Source organism: Pseudonaja textilis, chromosome 1, assembly GCF_049901715.1.
Source record: "Pseudonaja textilis isolate UNSWEBS1 chromosome 1, rPseTex1.2, whole genome shotgun sequence".
Classification (NCBI taxonomy): domain Eukaryota; kingdom Metazoa; phylum Chordata; class Lepidosauria; order Squamata; family Elapidae; genus Pseudonaja; species Pseudonaja textilis.
In genome coordinates, this window is record NC_141990.1 from 322933752 (window position 1) to 322960696 (window position 26945).

General features: G+C 43.8%; 1 protein-coding gene across 1 annotated transcript; it reads right to left on the bottom strand.

The window, feature by feature from the left end:
* Window positions 1-1550: 1550 nt before the first annotated feature.
* On the bottom strand, window positions 1551-26945 carry CIMAP1D (CIMAP1 family member D; the record flags this gene model as incomplete). The annotated part of the gene is made up of 4 exons (XM_087936645.1): window positions 1551-2386; window positions 3524-3631; window positions 7173-7283; window positions 26861-26945. Coding segments are annotated over 4 exons (789 nt in total), but the record flags the coding sequence as incomplete, so codon positions are not given.

The window sequence follows — 26945 nt, forward strand, 5'->3', positions numbered from 1 at the left end:
CTTCGCCTCTGTGGCAGCCCCTCAAATATTGGAAGACTGCTATCTTGTCTCCCCTGGTTCTTCTCTTCACTAGACTAACCAGGCCCAGTTCCTGCAACCTTTCTTCGTATGTCCCCTAATCATCCTGGTTGCTCTTCTCTGTACTTTTTCTAGAGCCTCAACATCTTTTTATAATGTGGTGAACAAAACTGGATGCAGTACTCTAGGTGTGGTTTTACTAAGGCTTTATAGAGTGGTATTAGTATCTCCCTTGATCTTGATTGTATCCCTCTGTGAATGCAATTTAGGATTGCATTGGCTTTTTTGGCTGCCACCGCACACTGAGGGCTTATACTCTTTGACTATGACAAAATTCTCTTAATAACGTGTTGCTTATGAAGAGAAACTTTGGGCTCGGTTCTGGTTGTAATTAGAGGACTACCATCATCTATAATGGGAAAAGTCACAATACTCTTTCAAATTTTTGACTGGCAATCTTTTTTTAAAAAAAAAACAACAACCTCTAATTCCAATTTATATTCATTTTAAAACTCTCAACCTTTCTCAAACATGTCTTCTCTATCATGAGAATTTATTCTAATATATCATTAAAACAGGAGGGTTTTTTTCTTTCAGATTATTATTCATTATGACTGGCAATTTCCAGTTGCTCAAACACTGTAAGAAACAAAACTTTTAAAGATAAGATAATTTTCGAAATTCAATTTTGATAATAGATGATAAAAAAGAATGAAGTCTCCTTTGCGATTATAAAGGAGATAATTGGCAGCAAAGGAAGTCAGAAGCTTCTTCTATTTATTTTATTCTTTCTTTCTGTGTTTTTCTTTTTCTCCTTTTGTACTATTACTTTAATTTTATTTTGCTGTATTTTTTATCCCGCCTTTGTTATTTCTGCAAATATCTCAAGGCAGCAGGCATATCCCCCACACCTTCCTTCTCTTATTATTATTTTTTTCTCACAACAACGTGGGTTGGGTTGAGAGAAGGATTGGCCCATAGCCACCCAACCTGTTTTTGTGCATAAGGAGGGACTAGAACTCACCAGCTCCTGGTGATTGGCCCATAGCCACCAACCGGTTGTCTTGCATAAGCCAAGACTAGAACTCACGGTCACCAAGTGATTGGTCCAAAGTCACCCAGTCAGCTTCCATGGCAAGGATGAAACTAGAATTCACACTTTCCTTTCTTTTCTTTCCTTTTGTTTTTTTTTCTTTCTCCTGCTTTTGCTCTTTATTAATTTGCTTTTGTTTTTATGCTTTTTGTAAAAAAAAATTAAAATAATTAATAATCAGGAATTTATCTTTCTATATATATGATAACGAAATAGCATTCATGCATCGTCACAAAATCTCCAGAATCGTAAAGCCTACAAACTTGAAATTTGCCACATATGTTCCTTTCGGCTTCTAGGTGCTCACTAAGAAAGGATTTTTTTAAATGACCATCATTGGAGCGTTAGTATTTCCTATATTATTATTAACATGCTCTGATGCTAAGGAGTTCTACTCCCTCTCACCACCTGAAAAGAAATCTGTTGCAAAACACAAGCAGAGAGGAGTTTCAGTTTTAGTTTCAGAGCACCGAGCAGCTTTAGTACAGAACAGTTGAGCTAAGCCACACCCAGGCTCCTTGCTGTCTCCTCCTTGCTCACACAGAAAATACCGCTTCAGCTTCCAAACAGCCCTCAATTCTCTCACACACTGACAGGACGTTAGCTGGATGAATACTGATGGATGTAGAGGCAGAATTTTCCCCCTCATTTTCCTCCCCAAACACTAAGGCCAACCACATAGTTTCGTAGTGAAGCATGGGTATCGAGCTAGTAAGGAATAATTTAAAAATAATAATAATAATAATAATAATTTTGAAAATACTCCAGAAGGCCACTCCGTTCTGTTGCCCTACCACTCTGGAGCATCAGGGATGAACGGCATGAGATATTCGGAGTGACGGACCCCAAAAGAGTAGGAAGGCGCCCCTGTCCTGTGAATGGTCACTTTTTCTGGGCTGTGGGCTCCTGGCCCAGGAGTCTGGAAGGCCTTTGTGGTTTTCTGGAGCCTCTTCAAGATGGAGAAAGCTGGGGGGCGGCTGAAGCAGACGGCGGGTGCATGGGGCTTGTAGCTGGTGGGGCCAGGCATTTGGCGAGGGTCCTGAGAAGCGCTGCCTTTGGCGTTCTTGCCAGAGAGAGCATGGGTGGCCTTGGAGGGCCTGCTGGGGATCCGTGCCCTGAGCAGGGAGGGGAGGATGTAGCTGTTGGAAGCCGGAACGGGGTCCACGGGACGGGATTTGGTGCGGGCAGCTATGGAGAAGGAGGGCGCCCTCTGCTGAAGGCTGGGTCCCAGCCTCTCTGGACTGTATGTACCTGGTCCGGGGCTTTGAGGCAGACCTGGGGAGGTAAAGGATGAGGTGAATGTGGAATTTGGAGGCCTTTTTTTTTTTTGATGAGAAGAGGAGAGAGAGAGTCGGCCTCAGGAGCCTGGGGCAAAGCGATGAACCCGTAGAACAGCGTCCCTCGGCCTTGGGGATTTTAGACTGTGTGGACTTCAACTATTCCTGTTTGCCTGCCTCTTTCTCTCTCCCCCCCTCTCCCATCCTGTCTGCTTCCTTCCTTCTTTCCTCCCTTCCTCCATATTTCCCTTCCTCCTTTTTACTTCCCTCCTTTCCTCCTGCTGTCCCTTCCTCCTTTCTTTCTTCCTCTCTCTCTCCCTCCCTCCTTCCCTCTCCCTCCTTCTTCCCTCTCCTTTTTCCTCCCTCCCTCCTTTCTTTCCTTCTTTCCTCCCTCTCTCCCTCTTTTCTTCCTCTCCTCCTTCCCTCTTCCTTCCTTCCTCTATCTCTACTTCCTTCCTACCTCTCTCTCTCTCCTCCTTCTTTCTTCCTCCTTCCTTCCTCTCTCTCCCTCCTTCCTTCCATCCCTTCCTCCCTCTTCCTCCTACTTCCCTCTGCTTCTTCCTCCCTCCTTTCTTTCCTTCTTTCCTCCCTCTCTCCTTCCATTCTTCCTCTCTCCCTCCTTCTTTCTTCCTCCCTCCTTCCTCTCTCTCTCCCTCCCTCCTTCCATCCCTTCCTCCCTCTTCCTCCTACTTCCCTCTCCTTCTTCCTCCCTCCTTTCTTTCCTTCTTTCCTCCCTCTCTCCTTCCATTCTTCCTCCCTCCCTCCATTTCTTCCTCCCTCCCTCCTTCCTCTCTCTCTCTCTCCTTCCTTCCATCCCTTTCTCCCTCCCTCTGTCCCTCTCTCCTTTCTTCCTCCCACCATCCCTTCCTCCCTCTTCCTCCTACTTCCCTCTCCTCCTCCCTCCCTCCTTTCTTTCCTTCTTTCCTCCCTCTCTCCTTCCATTCTTCCTCTCTCCCTCCTTCTTTCTTTCTTCCTCCCTCCTTCCTCTCCCTCCCTCCTACTTCCCTTTCCTTCTTCCTTCCTCCTCCCTCCCTCCCTCCCTCCCTCTCTCCCTCCTTCCTTCCCTCCCTCCACGTTCCTCCTTTCCCTCTTTCCCTCCTCCCCATTCCTATTGCCGTTATTGCTTGGAGCTCACCTGGAGCTTTTGCTCGTCCCAACATGGAGTAAGAAGGGCCCTTCGCCCTGCCAAAGCGTGTAAGCTCAGGGGACACGTAGTAACACGGTCCGGGACTTGCATCGTGGGCTGAGAGCAAAGGAAATGAAAGAAAGAGAACCGTTTGTAAACGGATCTTCCGGTGTATGGTTAATGCTTCAGTTTATTCTAGCATTTATGTGGGGAATTCTGGGAGTTTGGGGGGGCAGGAGGCAGAGGTGGTATTTATTTATTTATTTATTATTGTATTTATTTGTCAAGAGATTATAAGATAACAGGTATAAGGATAAACATAGTTATGAACACATGAAATGGATACATATAAGAAAAAAAACACAATAGGACAGGGACGGTAGGCACATTGGTGCGCTTATGCACACCCCCTACAGACCTCTTAGGAAAGGGGTGAGGTCAATATTAGACGGTATAGCATAGTATAGTATAGTATAGTATAGTATAGTATAGTATAGTATAGTATAGTACAGTACAGTATACAGAATAGTAGACAGTATTCAGCAGGTTCTGACCAGTTCTGGAGAAATGTTAGCGGAAATTTGGAGTAGTTTGGAGAACTGCAAATCCCGCCTCGGACCGACCCCGCCCCCATCTATTCTCCGCCTCCTGATTGGCTGGGTCTTCTTAGGTTGCCCTGCACAGGAGAACGGAGCTGGAAAGCAGGTTAGTGGGGTGGGGAGGGAATGGGGATTTTGCAGTATCCTTCCCCACTCACACCCACCAAGTCACGCCAACAAAGCCACGCCTACAGAACCAGTAGTAAAAATGTTTGAATCCCACTACTGGCGGGGGGTTGTTTATTTATATCCCGCCTTTATTATTTTTCCAAATAATTCATGGTGGTGAACATATCCAGCACACCTGCCTCCTACTTTCCCCACAACAGTCCTGTGAGGTGGGTTAGGCTGAGAGAGACCGAACTCCACATACTATAGAGGAGCCAAGGATGAGAAACATGATTCTATGGAGTCAACAATTCAACTTCCCTCAGGAACTGAACACTGAATACAGGTCGTCCTCGCCTTATTTCATTAAGTGACCATTCAAAGATACAACGGCATTGAAAAGAGTGACTTATGACCATTTTTCACACTGACGACCCACGGTCATGTGAACAAAATTCAGGCTCTTGGCCACTGACTTATATTTATGACGGTTGTAGTGATCCCCTTTTGCGACCTTCCGACAAGCAAAGTCAACGGGGAAGCTGGATTCGCCGTGTGACTAACTTAATATCTGCACTGATTCACTTAACAAGCGAAACAAGAAAGGTCGTAAAATGGGGCAAATTGACTTTAAATTTGTCTTGGTTAGCAACAGAAATTTGGGGCTCAGTTGTGGTCATAAGTCGAGGACTACTGCATTTACAACGGTTGCAGAATCCAGGGGTCACATGATTGCCATTTGTAACCGTGCAGGGGTGGGCTTCAAAATTTTTCACAACCGGTTCTGTGAGCGTTGCTTAGGTGGTGGGCGTGGCTTGGTGGTCATGTGACTGGGTGGGCGTGGTTTGGTGGTCATGTTATTGGCTGGGCGTGGCCAACTCAACATCATTCACATCAAGGCACGCATCTCCTCGCCTGGCCTCTTGTGACTATGGGGATGCTGCAACAGTCGTAAGTCTGAAAAACGGTCATAAATCACTTTTTTTCAATGGTCACTCCACACAAGCAAAGTACTAGCAAAGGAGGGGAAAAAAACTCCAGAGAAGTTCCAGAGACAGGAAATCTAGTCCTGCCAAGAATGTAATAAGGGTTAATGGAGAGGCAGTTTCTGTAAGCAACACCAGAATGTTTCCTTCCTGCCTTCCTTACAGGATTAGGCCAGTAATTTCTTCTAACAACTGGTTCTCCCAACTGCTTAGAATGTTAACAACCAGTTCTAGAGAATAGGTGCGAACCGGTAGAATCCCACCTCTGCAACTGTGTCAATCAACTTCAATCAATCAACAAGCAAAGTCAATGGGAAAAGCTGAATTCTTTCAATAATGATGTGATTCACTAAACAACCAATAATTTGCTTACCAACGACAGCAAAAACATGGTAAGCTCAGGAGTGACTCACTTAACAGCTGCCTTGCTTAGCAACAGAAATTCTGGTCCCAAATGTTGGTCATAAGTCGAGAACTACCTGTATCGATCTCCACATCCTATCAGATGTATGGAGCGTGGAACTAAAGGTGTTTTTTCAGGAGGCAACTGGACTTTTTTCGCATTTCCTTTGAAGACATTTCGCTTTTCCTCCAAGAAGCTTCTTCAGCTCTGACTGGATGGTGGAGAATGGAATGGAATTATATTCTTTGCAGACAGCTGGTCATTTGCATCCTTTTTAGGGTCATTGAGGCCACTTGGAGGTTTATCTGTGTCCTCAGGGTCTCCTGGGTGGTGCAGTAGTCTGCAATCCTTTGAATGGGGTGGAAGTGAGAATAGATTTCAAGAGGGTTGCAGGCTACAGGAACCAGGAGCATCACTCAGGTGGCTCTGAGGACACAGATAAACCTCCAAGGGCTTCAACAACCCTCTAAAAGGATGCAAATCAGTGGTGGTATTCAGCCGGTTTGCACCGGATCAGGAGAGGGCGGAGCTGGCGTCGCAACAATACGGCATGCAATCTCGAAGGTCTGAGATCACAACCGATATCTTTGCCCCCGGACGGTCCAAACGGATCTAAACCGTCCCGAAGAGACAGCGAAAGTGAAGAGCGCATCCTGTAGATCCCAGGGATACTGCAAAGTCCCTGGTAGATCCAGGAGAAGCTCTTCTTGCCAGCGGCAAAGAGGCAGCCATTAAAGCTGCTCAAGTTGGGACAGCTCCGAAACGGAAGGATGCAAATCAGTGGTGCTATTCAGCCGGTTTGCACCAGATCAGGCGGTTTGCACTGGATCAGGTAGCAAGGTAGCAAGGATTTGGTGTGCATTGATGAACCGGTAGTAAGTTCTGGCTGGCCACGCCCCCGACCGGTCGCTGGCTCACTTGCCCCGCCCGCCCGATGCTTGCTCACCCCGCCCTCCTGACGCTGGCCCCTTAAGGTATTTCTTTTTTTCCCCTCCCAACAATCAGCTGTTCATACAATCAGCTGTGCCAGGATTTCCCTTTGCTGAGGCCCAAAAAACTCCATTTTTTTCCCTTCCTGGGTCTCAGAGGAGCCTTCTGGGAGCAAAAACACCCCCCAGAAGCTCCTTTGAGGCCCAGAAGGCCCCCAAAATGGGTGCAGGGGCGGGGGGGAACTGCAAAAAAGCAAAACTGAAAAGCCACGCCCACCCAGTCACATGGCCACACCCACCTAGTCACATCCACAGAACCGGTAGTAAAAAAATTTGAATCCCGCCACTGATGCAAAAATGACCAGCTGTCTTTGAGGAGTATAAATCCTTCCATTCCCCACCATCCAATCAGAGCTGAGGAAGCTTCTTGGATGAGAAGCGAGACGTCTTCAAAGAAAAAGCAAGAAAGTCCAGTTGCCTCTTGAAAAAGCGCCTTTGGGACAACCATGACCTGGATGGATGACGGAGAATCTCTACAAACATGGAAGGTGGAAGTTTTAGGGGAACAATCTCTCGAGGCTGATCACTCCCATCCTATAAGTTGCAATGCTCAACAATGCTATTACTCCTTACCACGATAGTTGAGCCTCTGACGAAAGGAATAAGCAGGACTGGTGAAGCGGGTGTAATCATGGTTGACAAATCCAATTGTTGGAGGTAAGCTATAGTATCCAGGTCCAGGACCTAAGGAGACATGGGAACATTTTATTATTTTTATTTTTCTTTATTCTTCTTCATTAACTTCATGATCATGAAAAGCCGTGGTGGCGCAGTGCTTGCAATGCAGTGCTGCAGGCAAACTCATTGCTCACTCTAAGAGTTTGATTCTGACCGGCTAAAGGTCGACTCAGCCTTCCGTAGGAATAGCAATAGGATTTACACTTATATACCACTTTACAGCCCTCTCTAAGCGGTTTACAGAGTCAGCATCTTGCCCCCAACAATCTGGGTCCTCATTTTACTGACCTCAGAAGGTCGGTAAAAGATTGTTGGGGTCAAGATACTGATTGTCAACTCATAATATTCCTATGCTTGTTTTAGTAAAATCACCAAACCAGTAGTTACACTGGTTGGATCCCACCCCTGCTGATGCCTTAACCATTATACATCAAACGGGATATTAACAAGACACCTCAAAAACCAGAGATTTTCGGAAACAATCATTTTGAACAGGGCTATAAAAGACTTCTCTTAAATAAAGATAATTATTTATAATTCCATGCATCTAACTAACCACGAATCCCTGGTCATGTTTACGAAATATACAAAAGCATGTTTGCTTAACCCACCACTGGTTGGATTTAGAAAGACACTAAGCAACAAACCATGGTTTACATTCCACATAGGCTATTTTCAATCACCACCTCACCCTAAAGTATAATCACCCCTTTTCCCCCCGACCTGTCTCCAAGGCTGCAATCTGTGGGGATTCCTTTGGTGGAGAGTCTTCCATCTTGACCCCACAAATTTCTTCGATGAAGGAGAGCTTCTTTTTCCGCTTCCACCACTGCCCTCTTCTTTCCCACCAAAGCCACTTATGAATGAAGGCCAACCATTTTTCGCAATCGAAGGGACGAGCAAACAAACTAACAAGATGTCCTCTCCAAACAAACCAACCCATTCAAAAGAAGAAGAAAAAAAAAAAGAACGAATTTATACCACCCAAAGCAAACTTGGTGGGGAAAACAGTGTCTGGGGAACCTGGGAGCTGTGAAATATAACTCCGTGGGGAGTGTTCTTGGAGATAAAAAGATGAGCTGTAAGCAGAGCCGCAGCAGGTGGTCAAAGAGAGACTCTCTGTGTCGATTATTCTTTTTCCATCCGGTCAGAAGACAACTCACATAAAGCCAGTAGACTGTTCGGGCAGTGGTAAATTTGCTGGGCGTGGGATTTTTGAGGTATGGATCCACTAAAAACAGCCCTGGGTTATAACTCTTTTATTTACCCATTAAGAATCAATGGATTAATATATTGCATTCATTTGGGTCAACACACTATAAAGAAGATGTTGAGACGCTAGAAAGAGAGAGAATTCTGGAAGTTGAAGTCCATATATTGAGGCTGCCAAGGTTGAGAGACCCTGGTAAACAATTAACTCAACTGCAAAAGTTCATAGCTTGAATCCTAGTAGAGAGCTTGCACCCATAAAATAACGTCTGACAAGTCCCAGTAAGGAAAAAAGTGGTAAAGTACCCTGTTTACCTGAAAATACAACCTACCCTGAAAGTAAGTCCTAGCTTGATTTTTACGTGTGTGTCCAATATAAGCTCTACCCCCCAAAATAAGCCCTAATTAAGGATCCCACCCACTCCAAAGTGCACGCGTAAAAATTAAGCTAGGGTGGGGATGACAGGGGTGGAGCCACCCTACTACTTACCTTTGGACAGTTGTAGCCAGGCCTCGCACCCCCCGACACCTGCCTCACCGGCCCATTTCTTCGGCTTTCCTGAAGGCCTCTGGAGCTGATAACAAAGCTCTGTTTTAGAGGGTCTTTCACATTTGGGAATATTGAGCTTCAATAAGGATAGTCATAGTCCCATCAGATAAAAGGTAGATAATTCTTCCCCCATTCCCCAATTGTTTCATTTTGACAAGTCCTGGAGCGGTAGGAAAAAAGCTCCTAAAATCAGGTTACTCGTGTGACCGAACCATTTTACAACTATTAGGAATTATGACTGTAATAGGCAGGCTCTAAGAACTACCCGTACTGTAATAATTTGAAATCTTAGGGGTTATTGTGAACTGCCTAAAGCTATACCCATGGATGTAGTCACATCCACCCCTTCGGTTTAGATTGCCTGGAGAAATATTCTCTTCACTACCTTGTGAATTACGTTTTTGGATTTTTTCCAAGGTTCACATCAGCTCTTACATTAAGCTGTGTATCTGTGATTGGCTGAGTTGCAGTGGTGCCCTTTTATTGTTTTAATCTTGTTTGTTTTAGCTGCTTCCATTTCCAATAGTCTAATACTTCTTGATAACCAGTTTCTGCTAGCTGGGTAAAGAGGGTTTTTTTAAAAAAATGTCTGGAACTAGCTTGAAAAGTGAAATCATATATTTTTAGCAGCTAAATTCATCCATTCTGGGTCACATTTGTTCTCCTTTCACTAATGCAGAGTACATTAAGGTAGAATGCAAAAACTGCATTAAAAGCTAAAGAATTACAAAAGCAGCCCTTTATAAAAACAAATTATAGTTTTTTTGGTAGAGTGGTCTTTTGATTGAAATATGTCGTGCTGATGGGTCTGCTAGCTTGACTCTTACATGAAGAACACAGACCACAGACTAGGTTCCTTCATTATGCTGAACCAGTGCAATGTGCACTACCTGTGCTGAAAATGTCACTTTTTCCTGCAGGCCACAAAACTGTATAATTAGCTCTGTGGTTCTCAGAAACTGAACATGTAACATTTGAAAGCACAATCCCTGGTAATGGAAGAAAACCTGAATTTATATGATTATAAATTGGAGTGTTGTTTTTTTTTTTTTTTACTATACAGGTAATCCTCAAGTTATGGCCTTCATTCAGCAATCGTTCAAAGTTACAACAGCAGCGCAAGAAGGGAACTTGCACCAAGTCCTTGAAGTTCTCTAGCCGTTGCCGTATCCGTGTGTCAGGTGAACAATTGTTGGGTATTTGCCAAGAAGCTTGCACACTGGAACTGGAATAGAGCTTGCTAACAAGGTCAAGCCAATGAATAAGGCATAGCAAGTAATCAGCCAATGAGGACTGTTTGGAAACTGAAACTAGAAGTAGCCTAGGCTGGAAACTGAAACTAAAAGTGGCTCTGTGTTAAGCTCTGCAGCTCTTCATTCTCTGCAGAGGAAACTATTTCTCTCCTCTTGTTTGCTTGCTGATCTATTGAAGATGAAACTAGCTTGCTTGCTGAAGACTGGAGCTCTGCTCTGAACTTGCAACATATTTCTGTCTGAGTTTGTTGGAGGAATCTACAACTGGTTTGTAAAAATCGACTTATGTTTATAAAGATGTGAAATGAAGCATCAGCCGTCTGTGTTTATTTTTCTGATGCTGAATTACGGCTGCAAAAACTCTCTCAATAGAACCAGAAAAGAAGGTTGGGTGTTGTTTTGGGTCTCTTCCCCACACCCCCATCCCTGCCCACTTTCCTGCGCTCTCACACATCACACTTTTCTCTCCCGGTCTCACTGAGACCACATAAACCCTGCACTGTCGTTGCTTGGTTTTCCTGAGCTCACACCAGTTATACCAAGTTTTCATGTTACCGGCACTAAGCCCCCCCACAAAACCCTGTGACACCCTCTGCTTCCACTCTCCACTTAACAATCCACATGTCTTGGGTTACAGTGACAACTGGGACTCTCTGAATGGCTGTCACTAAGCACTACAATTATGTAACATGCTGTACAGCCACATTGCTTAGGGACAGCAATCCAGGACTACTCAAGGACTGTATATATTGTATGTCAACATTTTTGCTCTTCAGCACATCATTCAACAATTGGAACTGTTTCCATCAAAAGGAATAACATAATAGTTGGCTTGGTTTATTTGCTTATTTATGCATTTATTTGAAGCATTTTGCTGTCTAGGCAATTCGGCATATTTTGTAAACCAGCCATTGTATCCTGTCAATCAGGGCTTATACCTTGTGTGAATGGATTCGGTAAATCTTGCCGTGTATGCATGCATGCATATGTACGTATGTAGGTATTCTCACTGCAAAATGACTCAAGCATGTTATATCAACTAAGCTTTACAATTAAGGAAGCTAACTGAAGATTTAACTTCAAAATGAAACAGAGCACACAATTGTATTTAATGTATTTAAATTTATTAGAAACCACCCATCTCCAATGGACTCCTTCTTCCAAACAAGAATCACCCCCTTATCACCCCCAAACTTTTCTCTTTTCAGAAGAGAATTAAATTGAATGGAATATTGTCTGTTTGTTACTCCTGATTTTAATATTATGTTTACTTGTGGTTTGTAAGTAATGCATTAAAAATATATGTACAGGCTTTGGATAAAGGATAGGAATTGGTGGCCCCATTATATATAATGCAATAGTGTTGATTTTTCCTTTGGCTTGTGGGTTGCTCACCATCATGATGATAACAGAGAATAATTTTGTTCCTGGTCCAACAGAAGTTATAAAAAGTAGTTGGATGGATAGATTGTATTTGGGGGGGAGCGGTGTGTGCCTTTGAATCAGTCTTGACTCCTGGCAACTGACAGCACATCCCTCCATTTCCTTAGCAAGATTTAAGAAGTGTTTTGCAATTGCCTGTTACTAGGGCTGAGAAAAAGGGACTGGCCCAAAACCATCCATTTGATATCAGGCATAAGGCAGGATTAGAATTTGCAGGCTCCTAGTTTGCAGCCTGATACCTTAACTACTGTACCAAACCGGCTCTCCCCTTGATGCCTTGGAGTCAATGTTGGAATAGTCCCTGCAGTTTTCCTGCAAGTTTTTTTTTCAGAAGTGGGTTTGCCATTGCTTGCTTCCTAGGATTAAGAGCAGGGGTGGGATTCTACTGGTTCTGTCCGGCTCTGTAGAACCAGTAGCTCTGAAGAGCAGCAGACATAGAACCAGTTCTATGTCTGCTGCTGTTTTGGCCCGCCTGCCCTCCCGGGCTCTTACCTGACCTTTATTTCCTGCTTTTTCAACCTCGGCTGCCGTGCGAGGCACAGCTGTGGTTGAAAAAAGCAGGAAAAAAGTGCTTTTTCAAACGCTGCTTCCCTGCACGTAGCGCTGCTCAGCTGTCCAGGCAGCAAGCTGACGAAGATTTACACGCCCACGCGGCGTGCTGGGAAGCACATCGTAAATTACCGAACCGGTAGTTAACCCTGTCAGATCCCACCCCTGATTGACTGTGACTGTCCTTAGGTCACCCAGCTTGTTTTGTGCCTAAGGTAGGGCTAGAATTCAGTGAACATTTCCATGGCATGGTACAGACAATCTTTGACTTACAACCATAACTGAGCCCCAAATTTCTGTTGCTAAGCCAGGCAACAGAAGTGAGTTTTGCTTCATTTTACAAACTTTCTTGCCACACTTATTAGGTGAATCACTGCGGGCTGTTAAGATAGTAACATGGTTGTTAGATAAATCTGGCTTCTCTGCTGAATTTGCTGGTCATGAGGTTGCAAAAGTTGATCACATAACCCTGGGACTCTGCAATTGTCATAAACATGAACCTGTTGTCAGGCATCTGAATTTTGATCACGTCACCTTGGGGAAATGCCACAATGGTCTTAAGTGTGAAAAATGGTCATAAGTCCCTTTTTTCAGTGCCGCTTTGAACGGTCATTAAACGAATAGGTATAAGTCAAGGACTACCTCTTCCTTAATCACTACACCAAACTGGCTCTTAACAGTGATTTACAATGTTTAAATGGTTAGTCATGAAAGCAAACTCCTTTGTGGAATTGTTTTCCAAAATTATAATATTCCTTTATTGGTCCCACGTAGTTTGTTCTTCTATTGCATGAGGCGTCCTCTGTAGCACTTTCTAAGCTGAGGAACTCTTGGTGGGTTTTTAAATCTCCAAGACAAGTTGGCAAATACATCTAGAAGAGTCACTGCTTAGCTCTTCGCGCGTACCAGAACTAAAGTACCCCGGCAGTGTGTGAAAAGCCTCCCCCAAACCACAGAGGACAGATAGCTTGAACGGATTTCTTTCCACCAAAGTGAACAACTCTGTACTTTTTTCAATCATACTGAGCTTGTTATTCAGGGTGGTGTCTGTGATGAATCAAATGCGGTGGATAAATTGAAAGTTATCTCCAGGCTTCCTTTTAAAAGCAAAGCTTTCCCCAGGTGATGCACAGAAGACAATTTGCTTTGTGAACAGAGTGGAATAATTTAGCTTGAGATACATCAAGTAATCCATGGGCTGCCAACTGCCCCCAGAGTACCCTGTGGCTTGAACTGTTGCAATTTGGCAGTGCAGCTTTAATTTATTTTGCTCCTGAGTCAATTAAGAGAGATCCATAGAGTGGGGTGTTGACTATTTCTGAATTTTCCCGAGGTCTCGGGAAGGAATAGATGGTCTTCTGTCGGAGCCGTTTATATAAAATCAAGCTGTAATCTTCAGAGCTTCTGCGGTCAAACACTGTCTCCAGTGGTCAGTCAGGTAAGGCAGTTTACCAAATGTTGGCTGCGTCTGAGATGGTTGCTATGAAAGAACTGATGGGTGTTTGCTCTTGAATTGGGGTAGGCATATGTTTTATTGAGAGATTCACTGTTTGCTCCTCTGCCACTATTGAGGCCCAAGGAATGCCCCAAGGAATATCTCCTCCGGATATATTGAATTGCTAACTAGGGCATACAAAAGCTTTGCTAGACCAATACTCGAATACAGCTCCTCAGTCCGGAATCCACACTGTATATCGGACGTTAATACAATTGAGCAAGTCCAGAAGTATTTCACGAGAAGAGTACTCCACTCCTCTGCTCGCAACAGAATGCCCTATGTCACCAAGCTTGAAATGTTGGGCTTAGACAACCTTGAACTACACCACCTACGGTTGGTTAAGCAGAGTATACAAAATTATCTGCTACAATGTCCTACCAGTTAATGACTACTTCAGCTTCAGCCGCAACAACACAAGAGCACACAACAGATACAAACTCAATGTAAACCGCTTCAAACTCGATTGCAGAAAGTACGACTTCAGCCACAGAGTGCTCAGTGCCTGGAATGCACTACCTGACTCTGTTGCTACATCCTCTAACCCCCCACTCCTTTAACCTCAAGCTATCCACTATTGACCTCATCCCATTCCTAAGGGGTCTGTTAGGGGCGTGCATAAGCGCACCATCGTGCCTACCGCCCCTGTCCTATTGTCCCCATTTATTCATACCTATTTCCTGTATTCATACTCATATACCTATTATCTTGTAAGTGATGGACAACTCAAATAAATAAAATAAATAAATAAAGGCCTTCATTCATAAGGTTGATGGTTTTGCCCAAAGGTGATTTTTCAAGAGGCAACTGGACTTTCTGGTTTTTCTTTGAAGACATTTCTCTTCAAAGCTGAAGAAGTTTTTTGGATAAGAAGTGAAATGTCTTCAAAGAAAAGCCAAGAAAGTCCAGTTGCCTCTTGAGAAAGCACCTTTGAGACAACCATGACCCGGCTGACTGAGAATCTCCGTAGGCATGTAGGTGGGTTGGTTTAATCTCGTTTGAGGGATCCTTGGTACCCTGTTTCTCCAACAATACAGCCTCCCCCAATAGGAAGTCCCAGCATGTTTTATAGGCATGAAATGAAATTAAGCCCCTCCCCCCCGAATTAAGGCCTATATTAAAACATGCGAAATGGGGGGGAAATGGCGGGGGGGGGCTTGCCGTTAGGAAGTACTTTTGTTGCACACCTGGATATGGTGCTGCCTGCGTTGACCCCGATACAAAGTGCCCCACCAACACCGAGGTCAACATCCAAACCGTCACCGCCCGCCCTAAGATGCAAGTGGGGGGAGTTAAGTCACCCCCCAAAAGACGGCCTAGCAGTTTTTTCGGGGCTAAAAAAAAAAAAAAGACCCGGCCTTATTATACTTTCTGAACTTGATAGTTTTCTTGCAGACGTTTCATTACCCAGCGAGGTTAACATCATCATCAAACAAATTCAGAGAACACCAAGGACCAATCATTTCAACCCCCAAGCTACAAATACAGGTTGTTCTTGACTTATAAGTGCCATTTGTTTAGTGACTTATAAGTCATTTTTTTAGCGACCATTCGAAGTTACAATGAACTGAAAAAAAGAAAGCACTTACAAGCATTGCACCATCCCCATGGTCACGGGATCAAAATTTGGACACTTGGCAACTGGCGTGTGTTTATGACAGTTGCAGAGTTCCAGGGTCATAGGATCCCCTTTTGCGACCTTCTGACAGGCAAAGTCGGGGAAGAAGCCCGATTCACTTAACAACCGGGATGCTAACTTCAGGGATTCATTTAACAACCGCGGCAAGGAAAGGCATAAAATGGGACTAAACTCTCTTTAACAACTGTCTCGCTTAGCAGTGAACATTTTGGGCTCAATTGAGGCCTAAGTTGAGGATTATCTGTAATAAGCGTTTAATATATGTGTCTATATCCGATTTTCTGTCTTTTAATTTTTATAATAAAGTTGGGCGTGAGAGAAGACGGCCATAAAGGAATGAAAGTAAAAGAAACAGCAATTGGAGCAGAGGTTGGGGTATTCAGCAGGTTCTGATCAGTTCTGGAGAACCGTTAGCGGACATTTTGAGTAGTTCAGACAACCGGCAAATCCCACCTCTGACTGGCCCCACCCCCATCTATTCTCCGCCTCCCATTGAATCCCAGCTGATTGGCTGGGACTTCTTTGGTTGCCCCGCACAGGAGAATGGAGCTGGAAAGTAGGTTAGTGGGGTGGGGAGGGAATGGAGCAGTGGTGGTGTTCAGCTGGTTTGCACCGGATCGGGCGAACCGGTAGCAAGAATTTTAAAGAGTTTTTTAGTATCCTTCCCCTGCCATGCCGCTCCCTGTTTTTCCAAGCCAATTTTTAGAACGCATCTGGAGAATGGGTGACAGCGGAAGATGATTTGAAAAAGCTGATCCGAAAGCAGGCTAACTGGGGGTGAATGTGTGTTTCTCTTCTTCACTCCACAGATTTTGCCTTAGGCTTTTCTCAGCACACGATGTTAATCAACAACATCTGTGTACCATTTAAAAGAGACAATAAAAAAGCCAAAAATGAAACAAAAAGACCACAACGCCTCATCGCCAGCAATCGAAAGCCAGATCAGCAGAGATTAACACAAGAGCAACACTCAAGCAGTAAACAAAACCCCAATCAAGGAATTCTAATTCAGACAAACAATCAAACTGTATACAACTGCCTAATCAAGGAACCCCAAGAACGCTGTCACTAGCTGTTAGGAATAACATAGGTTACCTAACGTAGTTTGGGTAAAATAATATATATAAACTATGATTGTAAGTTTAAGTGTGTGTCACTTTAAAACTGCAAAGCATGTAATTTTGGGTGTGGTGTGAAACCACCATAAGAGGGAGCAAGAGAACCTGATTGGTTGCTGACAATTACTGGATTGGATGGTTTGTTAGCTGCGTGTTTCCCCTACTGCTGAGTTCCGAAGGAAGAGAGGAGTTTTTGAGTTCTTCATATCTCTACTGCAAGGAGATATATCACTGGACTGATATTTGTAAGTTTACCGACCTCTCTTTTTCATCACTGGAATTTGCAACTGAATAATCCCTGGACGGACTGAACTAGTGAATGATATATGGACTGTTTTGACTATGCTATAACTCTTACTGGAATAAACTATTTAATTAGCACTGTGTATCTGTTTTACTGAGTGTAAGCTACAAAAACGTTTATCTCACATATTTTGCCTGCCTGCCTGACTGCCCTGCAGATTCTGCTAGGGTGTATCCCTAACACTAGCATTGAGCCATTTGCACATAAAACAGAGTGCAAACCCCACTCTCTTCCAGCACTGATGATATTACCTAGCTAGGTAATGAAATGTCTATAAGAAAACAAGTAAGCCCAGAGAACATGAGGAACTCTGAACCATTTTAATGAACGGACTAATTACTGGAATGAAGGTAAGGAGACCTTATTTTGCCTCTCAGATTATTTTGACTTGCATTATGGCTTACCATTGTTATTGTTTTTAGTTTGATTATGTGCCAAGAAATTAGTATCAGCAGCTCTAGTGACCACATATGGGCTAATTTCCTGTTTAAAAAAAGCTGTGCAGATCACTTATTTTGTCAACAAGTTTTTTTAAAAAAATTGGAATTGCATAATGCATGAATCCAACCCCAATCTTATGCCAAATTTGTAGGAAAATAGTGTGGCTTTCCATAGGCACACAAACATGAACACAAACACGTGTATATGAATGGTTCTGTTCTGACCCACTCCCCTTTCCAACAAATCAAACACAATCCAAAAGGAACAGAAACCTTGTAATGCTTTTGCAAAATAATTAGCTGTGATAAGCACAAGCCTTGCCAAACCGTGCAAGACTTTCCAAAAGATAACAGACTAGAAATCATTTGCAATACCAGAATCTTCAGGATACTAGAAACTCAGGATACTAGAATGTCCAAGAGGCTAGAGTTTCAAAATGTCTTTGCCTTCTGCAAAGTACGTTCGTTTCACAGCTGGCTTTTATCTTCTGGAAGGAGGGGCCATTACCTTGCAGCCTTACTCCCAAGTCGCCCATGCTGTTGTAGCTGCTCTTTCCTATGAGCAATCCTGAGTGCACGTACACTTGGCACAGGCTCCTCGGGAACCTCCTCATTGCTGCTGCCAGCCCCCACAATCTCTGAAGGCAGCCGTCCACTCCCTGATGGTCCTGGCCCCTCATCTGAGTCCTCACTCTCCTCAGCTGTCCGCACCTGCTGCCGGCTAACCACAACAGGTTCTCATAAAATACTCTCAACTCTTTCAGGAAGTACAGTAGCATAGAAATTACTTTTTGCTTTGTTTTTGTTTTTTTACTTTTTGGCTCTTCTGGGAAAGTCCCCTTATTTCTGCTTCAATGCAGCTAGTGATACAGGTAGTCCTCGACTTACAACAGTGACTGAAGTTTTAATGGCACAGAAAAAAATATGACCTTTTTTCACACTTACGGACACTTGCAGCATCTCCATGGTCACATGATCAAAATTTAGGCACTTGGCAATTGATTCATATTTATGACAGTTGCGGTGACGGGTGTCACGTGATCCCCTTTTGTGACCTTCTGACAAGCAGCCAATGGGGAAGCCAGATTTCACTTAACCATATTAGTAACTGAACAACTTCAGTGATTCACTTAACAACCTTTGGTAACCTGTGGCAAGAAAAAAAATCATTTAACAAATGTCTCACTTAAGCAACAGAATTGTTGGGCCCAGTCGTGGTCGTAAGTTGAGGATTATTTGTATCATGGAGGACAAGTGAATGAGGAAAAAACTCCAACCCTGAATTTTAACATTAATGCCAGACCATGCGAGAAATAAATGGAAAACTAAAAGAGACAATAAAAGGACAACAGAAGGAATTTTAAATTAAGATGAATAGATTTTAAAATTTAAAAGTATTAAGAAAGAGACGGGACACGTTGCAAACGTTTTAAGAAATGGAAAAAAAAAAGCCTTTAACCCGAACCATTAAATCTCAAAAAAGCAACTTGGTTTCCAGCATTCAAAGAGTTGGCTCATCTATATAGAAAGAGGTTTGAGAGACCAGCTTCCAACTCAATGCAGAAACCACAAAAAAAAGTCAAGTAAAAGCTCTCGTTTTTGCCATGGAGGGAAATATTCTTTATATGTACTTTTATCTATAAATGCAGAAGCCAAAACTATGTGGGGGAGGGATGCTTTTAATAACCACTTTAGAAACTGTAAAATATCGTGAAAAGCAACATCCAAGCTGAGAAAATGGACAATTGATTCCACTGATTTTTGAAAACGTTCTTTTTAATTTTACGTCACCTCCAGCTGGATTAGTAACAGCAGGAGTTGATTTTGGAAGTGAAAGAGCGGTCACAACTGGACTGAGCCATTGTGTGACCCTTCCTGGAGTGGTCTTATATGTCTGCACTGCCTCAGGAACAGCATTTCTGTGCAGATCAGCCTCCTCTTGTTGCCGGCATATGTATAGGGAATGCTTGACTTGCGACTGTTGGCTTTGTGATGGTTTGAAGTTACCACCTATCTGAAAAAGGGATGCAAAGTTCTAACAATCATCTCCTCCATGTGGTTGTATGAACACACTTCAGGTGCTTGGCAACATGGCTTTATTTATGTCTGTTTGCACCATGTATGGCTCTATTTCTTTCCATTTGCGGGCACATTTCCAGTTTTTGGCAAAACCAAACCCTGGCAATGAATTTGCATAACAACTACCCACCCCAAAGACCTTATAACATCAGGTTGGTCATATGACTGGCTCGTTTTATGACTGTTATGACCTTAATGGGCAGACCCCAGTACATCATAACTCAAGGATTACTTGTACAATGGGTGAAGCCGGATTCAATGAATGACTGTGTGATTCACTTATCAACTGCTGTGGTTTACTCAACAACTGTGGCAAAGAAGGTCTGTGATGACCCGGAGTGTGGCACAAAAGCAACAAAGTCACAAAAGTAGGTAAAGTCCCTTTAATTCCTCCAACTTGGCCCCCAATGTCCAGTTATCATCGGCTGGAGGAAAAAAAAACTCTCCCAAGAACAGTTTTTAAAAGGAAGAGATTCAGTCCGAACCCCAAGTACATATAAATTATAAATAAAAACCAACACAAACCACAGCTGCAGCAATTAATGAGACAAGTCAGGATAAAGAATTGCAGACTTCGAAAGATAACGAAACACACACAGTTGGGAGGACGCCAGAACCCAGATAAGACTTGACAAACAAAGATAATTCACACTTTGCTTCCAGAAAGGTGCTGTGCGCAAACACCCTTTTTAAAAAGGTTTTTTTCATTAGCTCCCAGCTATACCTAATGAAGGGAATCAGGGCCCTTTTCTCCCCTGTAACTCATGTTGCTCCCTTCTCCATTCCTCCCTGTGCGCCCTAGGATGAAGAGGGGGTGGGCCTGGGTCTTCCTCTGAATGCCCAGCCAGACAGTGCCCTTCCACAGCCTCTTCCACAGCCACCTGAGCCACACTCCCACTTCCCATCAGCTGCTCAACCTCCCCCTTGGAATCAGATTCCAACAGGGGCATGACAAGGTCTATACAGGTAGTCTTTGATTTACGACCACAATTGAGCCCAAAATTTCCATTGCTAAGCATGGCAGTTGTTAAGTGAGTTGCAACTCATTTTACGACCTTTTTTGCCACTATAAATACATGCAAGTTGCTAGGAGTTCCATCCTAACAGGCTCAAGGTTGACTCAGCCTTCCGTCCTTCCGAGGTCAGTAAAATGAGGACCCAGATTGTTGGGGGGAAAAGGCTGACTCTGTAAACGGCTTAGAGAGGGGCTGTAAGGCACTGTAAAGTGGTATATATAAATCTAAGCGCTATGGCTATTGATAAGGAAGAATTGCAGGTAGTCCTCCACTTACAACCATAATGGAGCCTGCCCAACACATTCATAAGTCATTAGCCACAAAAACAAGATACTCGGTTGGTTCACTCAATTTACTGTGAGAAAAATCACACAGGTAGTCTGACATACCACCACAATCGAGCCCAAAATTTCTGTTGTGAAGCAAGACAGTTGTTAAATGAGCCATGCTCCATTTTATGACCTTTTGCTACAGATGTTAAGCGAATGTAGTTGTTAAGTGAACCGCATGGTCAGTAAGCAAATCCAACTTCTCTCCCTCCCACCCTTTGACTTTGCTTGTTAGAAGCCAACAAGAAAGGCCAAAAATTTATTACCTTTATTGTCAGAGTACAACATTGTGTACAATGAGATTGGCTGAACCTCCCTTCATGCACATACACCCAGGGGTGGGATTCTACCAGTTTGCACCTATTCTCTAGAACCGGTTGTTAACATTCAAAGCAGTTCAGAGAACCGGGTGTTAGAAGAAATTACTGGCCTAATCCTGTAAGGAAGGCAGGAAGGAAACATTCTGGTGTTGCTTACAGAAACTGCCTCTCCGTTAACCCTTATTACATTCTTGGCAGGACTAGACTTCCTGTCTCTGGAACTTCTCTGAAGTTTTCTTTCCCTCCTTTGCTGGTACTTTGCTTGTGTGGAGTGACCATTCAAAGTTGCAATAGCACTGAAAAAAGTGACTTATGACCATTTTTCACACTTACGACTGTTGCAGCATCCCCACAGTCATGAGGCCAGGCGAGGAGATGCATGCCTCGATGTGAGTAATACTGAGTTGGCCACACCCAGCCAATAACATGACCACCAAGCCATGTCCACCCAGTCACATGACCACCTAAGCCACACCCACCACAAGCCACACCCACAGAACCAGTTGTTAAAAGATTGGAATCCCACCCCTGCACACACCCCAACACAACTCATAATGAAGACAGAAGTCCCTAACCCAGACCCAATCTTATTATCCTATGTGACCTTGTTGTACAACGCGCCGGCCCAGCAAGTCTGTCATACTACTATATGTTGACATGAAGTTATTTTCCATTCAGAAGTCTGACAGCCCAAGGGGAAAAATCTGTTCTTCAGCCTGTTGGTGTGACTTCTATTTGCTTCTATTTCTCCTACCTGATGGTGATCACGTGACCGTGGGGATGCTGCAGCAGTCATAAGTGTGAGTACTGGTCCTAAGTCGCTTTTTTCAGTGGCATTAAACTATCACCAAATTAATACTTGTAAGTCAAGGACTACCTGTATGTGGGAAAATGGATTTAGGATGCTACCTAAGCATTTGAGTATTTGATGGTTTCTGTGCTATCTGCAAGCCAAACGACATGATCCGCCTCTGACTTTTTCTCATCTCTCACCCTCCTATTTTTACATCTGTTTCTTTCCCTGAGGTACTTCACGAGCAGTTGTTCTTGCTGTAAATCTCTCCAGACTAGTAACCTTTCCTCTGTTGACTTTTTTCCGCCCTCCCTGTTTTATAATTTGGCATTTTCACTGTTTAAAGGTTCCTACTTCTGGCGTCTGAATCAGCCTTCATCTAATTAAGATCTTCCATCGGTATTGGAAGTTGGGAAATAGGCATTAGAATCCAGCTCCTAGAAAACTCCAGCCTAAGCAAATCAATTCTAGATTTGTGTTAATCAACCATTTTCTATTTGGGGAATGGAAAATTAAATTAAGGTTAAAAGATTATACTTTAAAAATCCAACGTTATTTAATTAACTTCCGTGGTTTCTGCATTCCAACGATTGCTGATTTCTAAATCTTTATTTATACAGCCTTGATTCCAAGGAAATGTTAATTTTTAGTTTAACATTATTTTATTCATAAGGAGGGTTGGATAAGGTGTGCTGGGTAATTAAATAAAATTGCATTCTGAATTAGCATGATCCGTGACTGAACATCATGTTATTACTAATGTAATTTGATTCTTTTACATATATGTATGTATGTATGTATGTATGTATTAAAACTCTTGTCTTTAACTGGGCAAAGCAGAGCAACAAGGTACTTCAAGTGGGCTTATAGACTGTATCCAAAATCGGGGACCATAACTGTCGGGGGATTGAAATTTGGAAAAATTGTGCTGCTTCAGTGCTACTGGCTACTGTTGGGCTGTTCTTGCTGTGGTCACATAACCCCTATTTTCAACATTCTGTGATGATTTCCCAGGAATTTCCCTTCCAACCCTATGAATTTTTGAGAAGGCTTGAAAAGTACAACTTCAGTATGAGCCAACAGTGTGCTGTAGCTTCTAGAAGAGCCGATACAGTCTTGGACTGCATCAACAGAGGGATAGCATCGAGATAATACCGCTTATTACTGGCACTGGTGAGACCGCATTCAAAATATTGCATCCCATTTTAGTCATCACAATACAAAAAGGATGGCAAGACCAGGGGTGGGATTCTACTGGTTCAGGTGATCGTTTGGCCCCACCCACCTGCTCCTGCCTTAGTCTGTCCTTTATTTCTGCGTTTTGCAGCTCAGCTGATTTGCGCGGCACAATGGATTGCCGCGCCTCAGCTGTTTTACTCACTGGGGCTGAAGTAGAAGGTAAGTATTACAGCTGAAAATGGGCGGTTTTCAAACGTGCGCGCTCATCACACCATTTGTTACACCAGTTGAATCCCACCCCTGGGCAAGACTCTACAAAAAGTGCAGAGAAGAGCAACAAAGAAGATCAGGAACCTGGAGGCTAAACTGTACAATGAGTGATTGAGGAATTAGGTATGTCTAGCGGCTAGACCCGTGATGGCGAACCTATGGTACATGTGCCACAGGTGGCACGCAGAGCCATTGGTGCCGGCACGCGAGCTGCAGGCTAACCTACCTCACTGTGCATGTGCGCGCCTCACAGCTGATTTTCTGCCAGTTTGAGGCCTTTTTCGGCCTCCCAAAAGCTTGAGGAAGGCTTTTGCAGGCTTCTACAAGCTTTGTAGGCCGAAATCGTGTCCCGTTTCATCACTTCCAGTATTTTCGGAAAAACAGGAAGTGATGAAACTGGGCTAGATTTCAGCTTACAAAGCTTGTAGCTTTTACACAAGAGGATGGCCCAGCACAGGAGAAGCGATATCACAGGTTACCTTCATTTAAAAAAACAAAAACAAAAAAACAGCTCCCTTTAAGGACAAAATGTTCACATTTTGGACAGGGAAGATGGATGGTTTGAGAGAAGAATGAAGGAATCCAGTTACGCCAAAGTGGAAAGTCCTTCTCTCGATAGTGGTATAGAGACCTCAGACTAATCCTGTACCTATTTGTTGTAATGATCTTTCATCAACCCCATGGGACATCTCAGGTCCACCAGGGAGGCCACACTTAATGTCCCGGCTAAGGATTTAGGAATATTTACATCCCATCGACTCTCTTGCCTACGAACCTATCCAGAAATGAAACCTCCCTCAAGGACATACATGGGGTCCGCCCCAACCAACCTGCTCAGACGGAAGCAGCGAAACCTTTCGAACCAACGAGAAAAAAACCATAACTCAACTTCTAGATTCCAACCCAATTATTCTGTGTCCTGCAGAATTGCACTGAGTGGAGAATCCGACAGAGAGAACCATTTGGAGGAAGACATGTATTATGTTCGGTTTTTTCCTCAGCCGTCACTGCTACGGCAAACTATCCCAATTAAAATGGGGTCGGGCAGCAAGGAATGTCTCTTTTGGCCGTCATGCGCCTCCTCTTGATAATTACGTTGCTTTGGTGTTCACATACCAGCCAGAAAATCTGGGGTGCTGTATACTTTCTGAGTTTCCTATTGAGGTGAAGGCTTTTCTCCCACCATCATCCCTGGCTTGGCCTTTTTTAAGCTTGGCAATGAAACATGGGACTGGCTTTGCATCTGATGTGTGCTGCCTTTTATTGACTGAAGGGCTGGGGGTCTCTTCACAAGCACGTCCAGGCTGGGGAGGAAGCAGAGGAAGCAAAATGATAGTGTGACAACCGCGGTCCCTTTCCCCAAATGCTCCACAGCTCTGTGACTCAACTATCTCCCAATTAGCATTTGTGCTAATGGAGGATCTGGAAGAAGCATTCAGTGGTGTTCTTGTCAACCTTTTTCTCTTCCTCCTCCTCCTAAGCCATTCATTAAAAGTTATAAAATACCTTGCTGGAATGAAATGTTTTTCCCTGTTCTTCTTGATTTTGGCTTGAGCCTGGAACTGCTGCCAGTTTGGCTAATTGGGAGTCTCAAAGCCTGACAGGCATCTAGACTTCCTAGTGGTGTTTTTTTTTTTTTTTTGAAACAGCAGGCCTGATGTGGCACCTAATGCTGTAACTCACTCCTTGTGCTACCGCTTCAAATTTTGCTTCTCTTCCCCTGTCTAGATAGATAAATAGATCTCCTTCTAAAAAAGATGGCATACATATCACTGATATTTTTTTTTAAATCAGATACGAGACCAGATCTGCAAGAGTTTACCCTGCAGTCAAAGATAGTTATGTGTAAAAAGGAATATTGAGTGTCTAATTCATCTGATACATTTCCATCGTCAAAATCTACCGTGTTTCTCATATAATAAGGCTGGGTCTTATTTTTTTTTTAGACCTACAAAAATGGCTAGGCCATCTTTTCGGGGGTGACTTAATTCCCCCCCCCTTGCATCTTCGGGCGGGCGGCAACGGCTTGGATGTTGACCTTGGCATTGGTGGGGCACTTCGTATCGGGGTCAACGCAGGCAGCACCATATCCGGGTGTGCAACAAAAGTACTTCCTAACGGCAAGCCCCCCCCCACCATTCCCCCCATTTTGCATGTTTTAATATAGGCCTTAATTTGGGGGGAGGGGCTTAATTTCATTTCATGCCTATAAAACATGCTGGGACTTCCTATTGGGGGAGGCCGTATTGTTGGAGAAACAGGGTATATACTTTACTATTAAAACTCTCATTTCTGAAACCTTTAACTGGGCAAAAGAATGCATCATAAGGCAATTATTTTTGGACCAAGGTGACTCAAACAGGATAACTTACAGAAGGGCTCCGAAGCCCAGGACCTGTGATTCCCAAGGGAATGAAATTTGGGGAAATTGTAGTTGCTTTAATGCTGCCAGGTGCTGCTGTAATCACGGGGTGCTCATTTTCAACATTCCACGACAGTTTCCCAGTCACTCTCACAATTCCTCATTTCATCCCTCATCCAACAGCAGCTATTTACTTGCTTACTGGGGAGGGAAGGGAAAGGAGAAATAGGAAAGGAGGAAGGGATGGAGGGACAGCGAGGAGGGAATTCCCACGCACCTTTCTGGGTCCATATTGCCCTGTTGTGACTCCGGGATTGGAATCTGCTCCGTTGGCAGATGTGAGCTCGAGCGAAGACGATTTGGCAGTGAAATTTGAGCCTGCGTTGCTGAGTGATTCTGAGGGCAGCCAGGATGAGGAAGTGGACTTAGTTATGAGAGACAAACCTGATTTATTGGAGGTGAATTCCCCCGAATCTCCCTCTCTGATTATACAGCAGCCGGGAACAGTTAATTAGGAAAACGTGCGAGAGGTTTCAAGTGCGGAGGAGGAGGGGTTTGAGGGATCTTGGCTTGACGTGAGAAATAGACAGAGATTGAGACGTCAATCTCAATTGGGAAAGAAGCGTCAAGCCAGTGATTAATGAGACTGACACGCCCCCTTTAGGGGATAAAAGGAAACGGATTGGCTTGAGAAATTTGCCAGAAGCAAAGTGTCTTGTTAGAGCAAAAGTCTTGTGAAGATTCTCTGAGGCATTGTGATTTATAGGTACTTCAGGTTTCCCAAACAGAAATCGGATTTTACTGCTGAGGACTGGAAAAACTTCAGCAGTTATCTTGGTTGGGGTTTGTTTTTAGTTGCTTATAATTTTGGAACTTCAGAATTGTGATTGCTCACCTGTGGATTCAGGTGAGGCATAACATTGCCCCACCCGCATTTTCCCTGAACTACAGACCACCTCTTGTACACACATGCCCTTCGCAACCCACACTACTCAGTGCCCTTCCTTAATCTGTGTGGCATTTCTTGTACCATCCTCATGCACCATCCCTGGCCTCCATGGCTATTCTCGCATATTGCAAACATCCCATTATACCCTTCCTGAAACATGCTGCCCACCTGTGCACTCCCTCACCCATGTGCCATTGCCATCTCTCCTTCACCCTTTCTATACCCTTCCCACACTCGCCCCCATGGACTCTCTCATTCACTCTCCTACCCAGCAGCAGTCACTTACCTGCCTGCTGACCCTGGATTTCCAAATTCCTGCTGGCTTCCTCACTGACTTTCTCCCAGCAACCTTCCCACAAGCAAATGGGAGA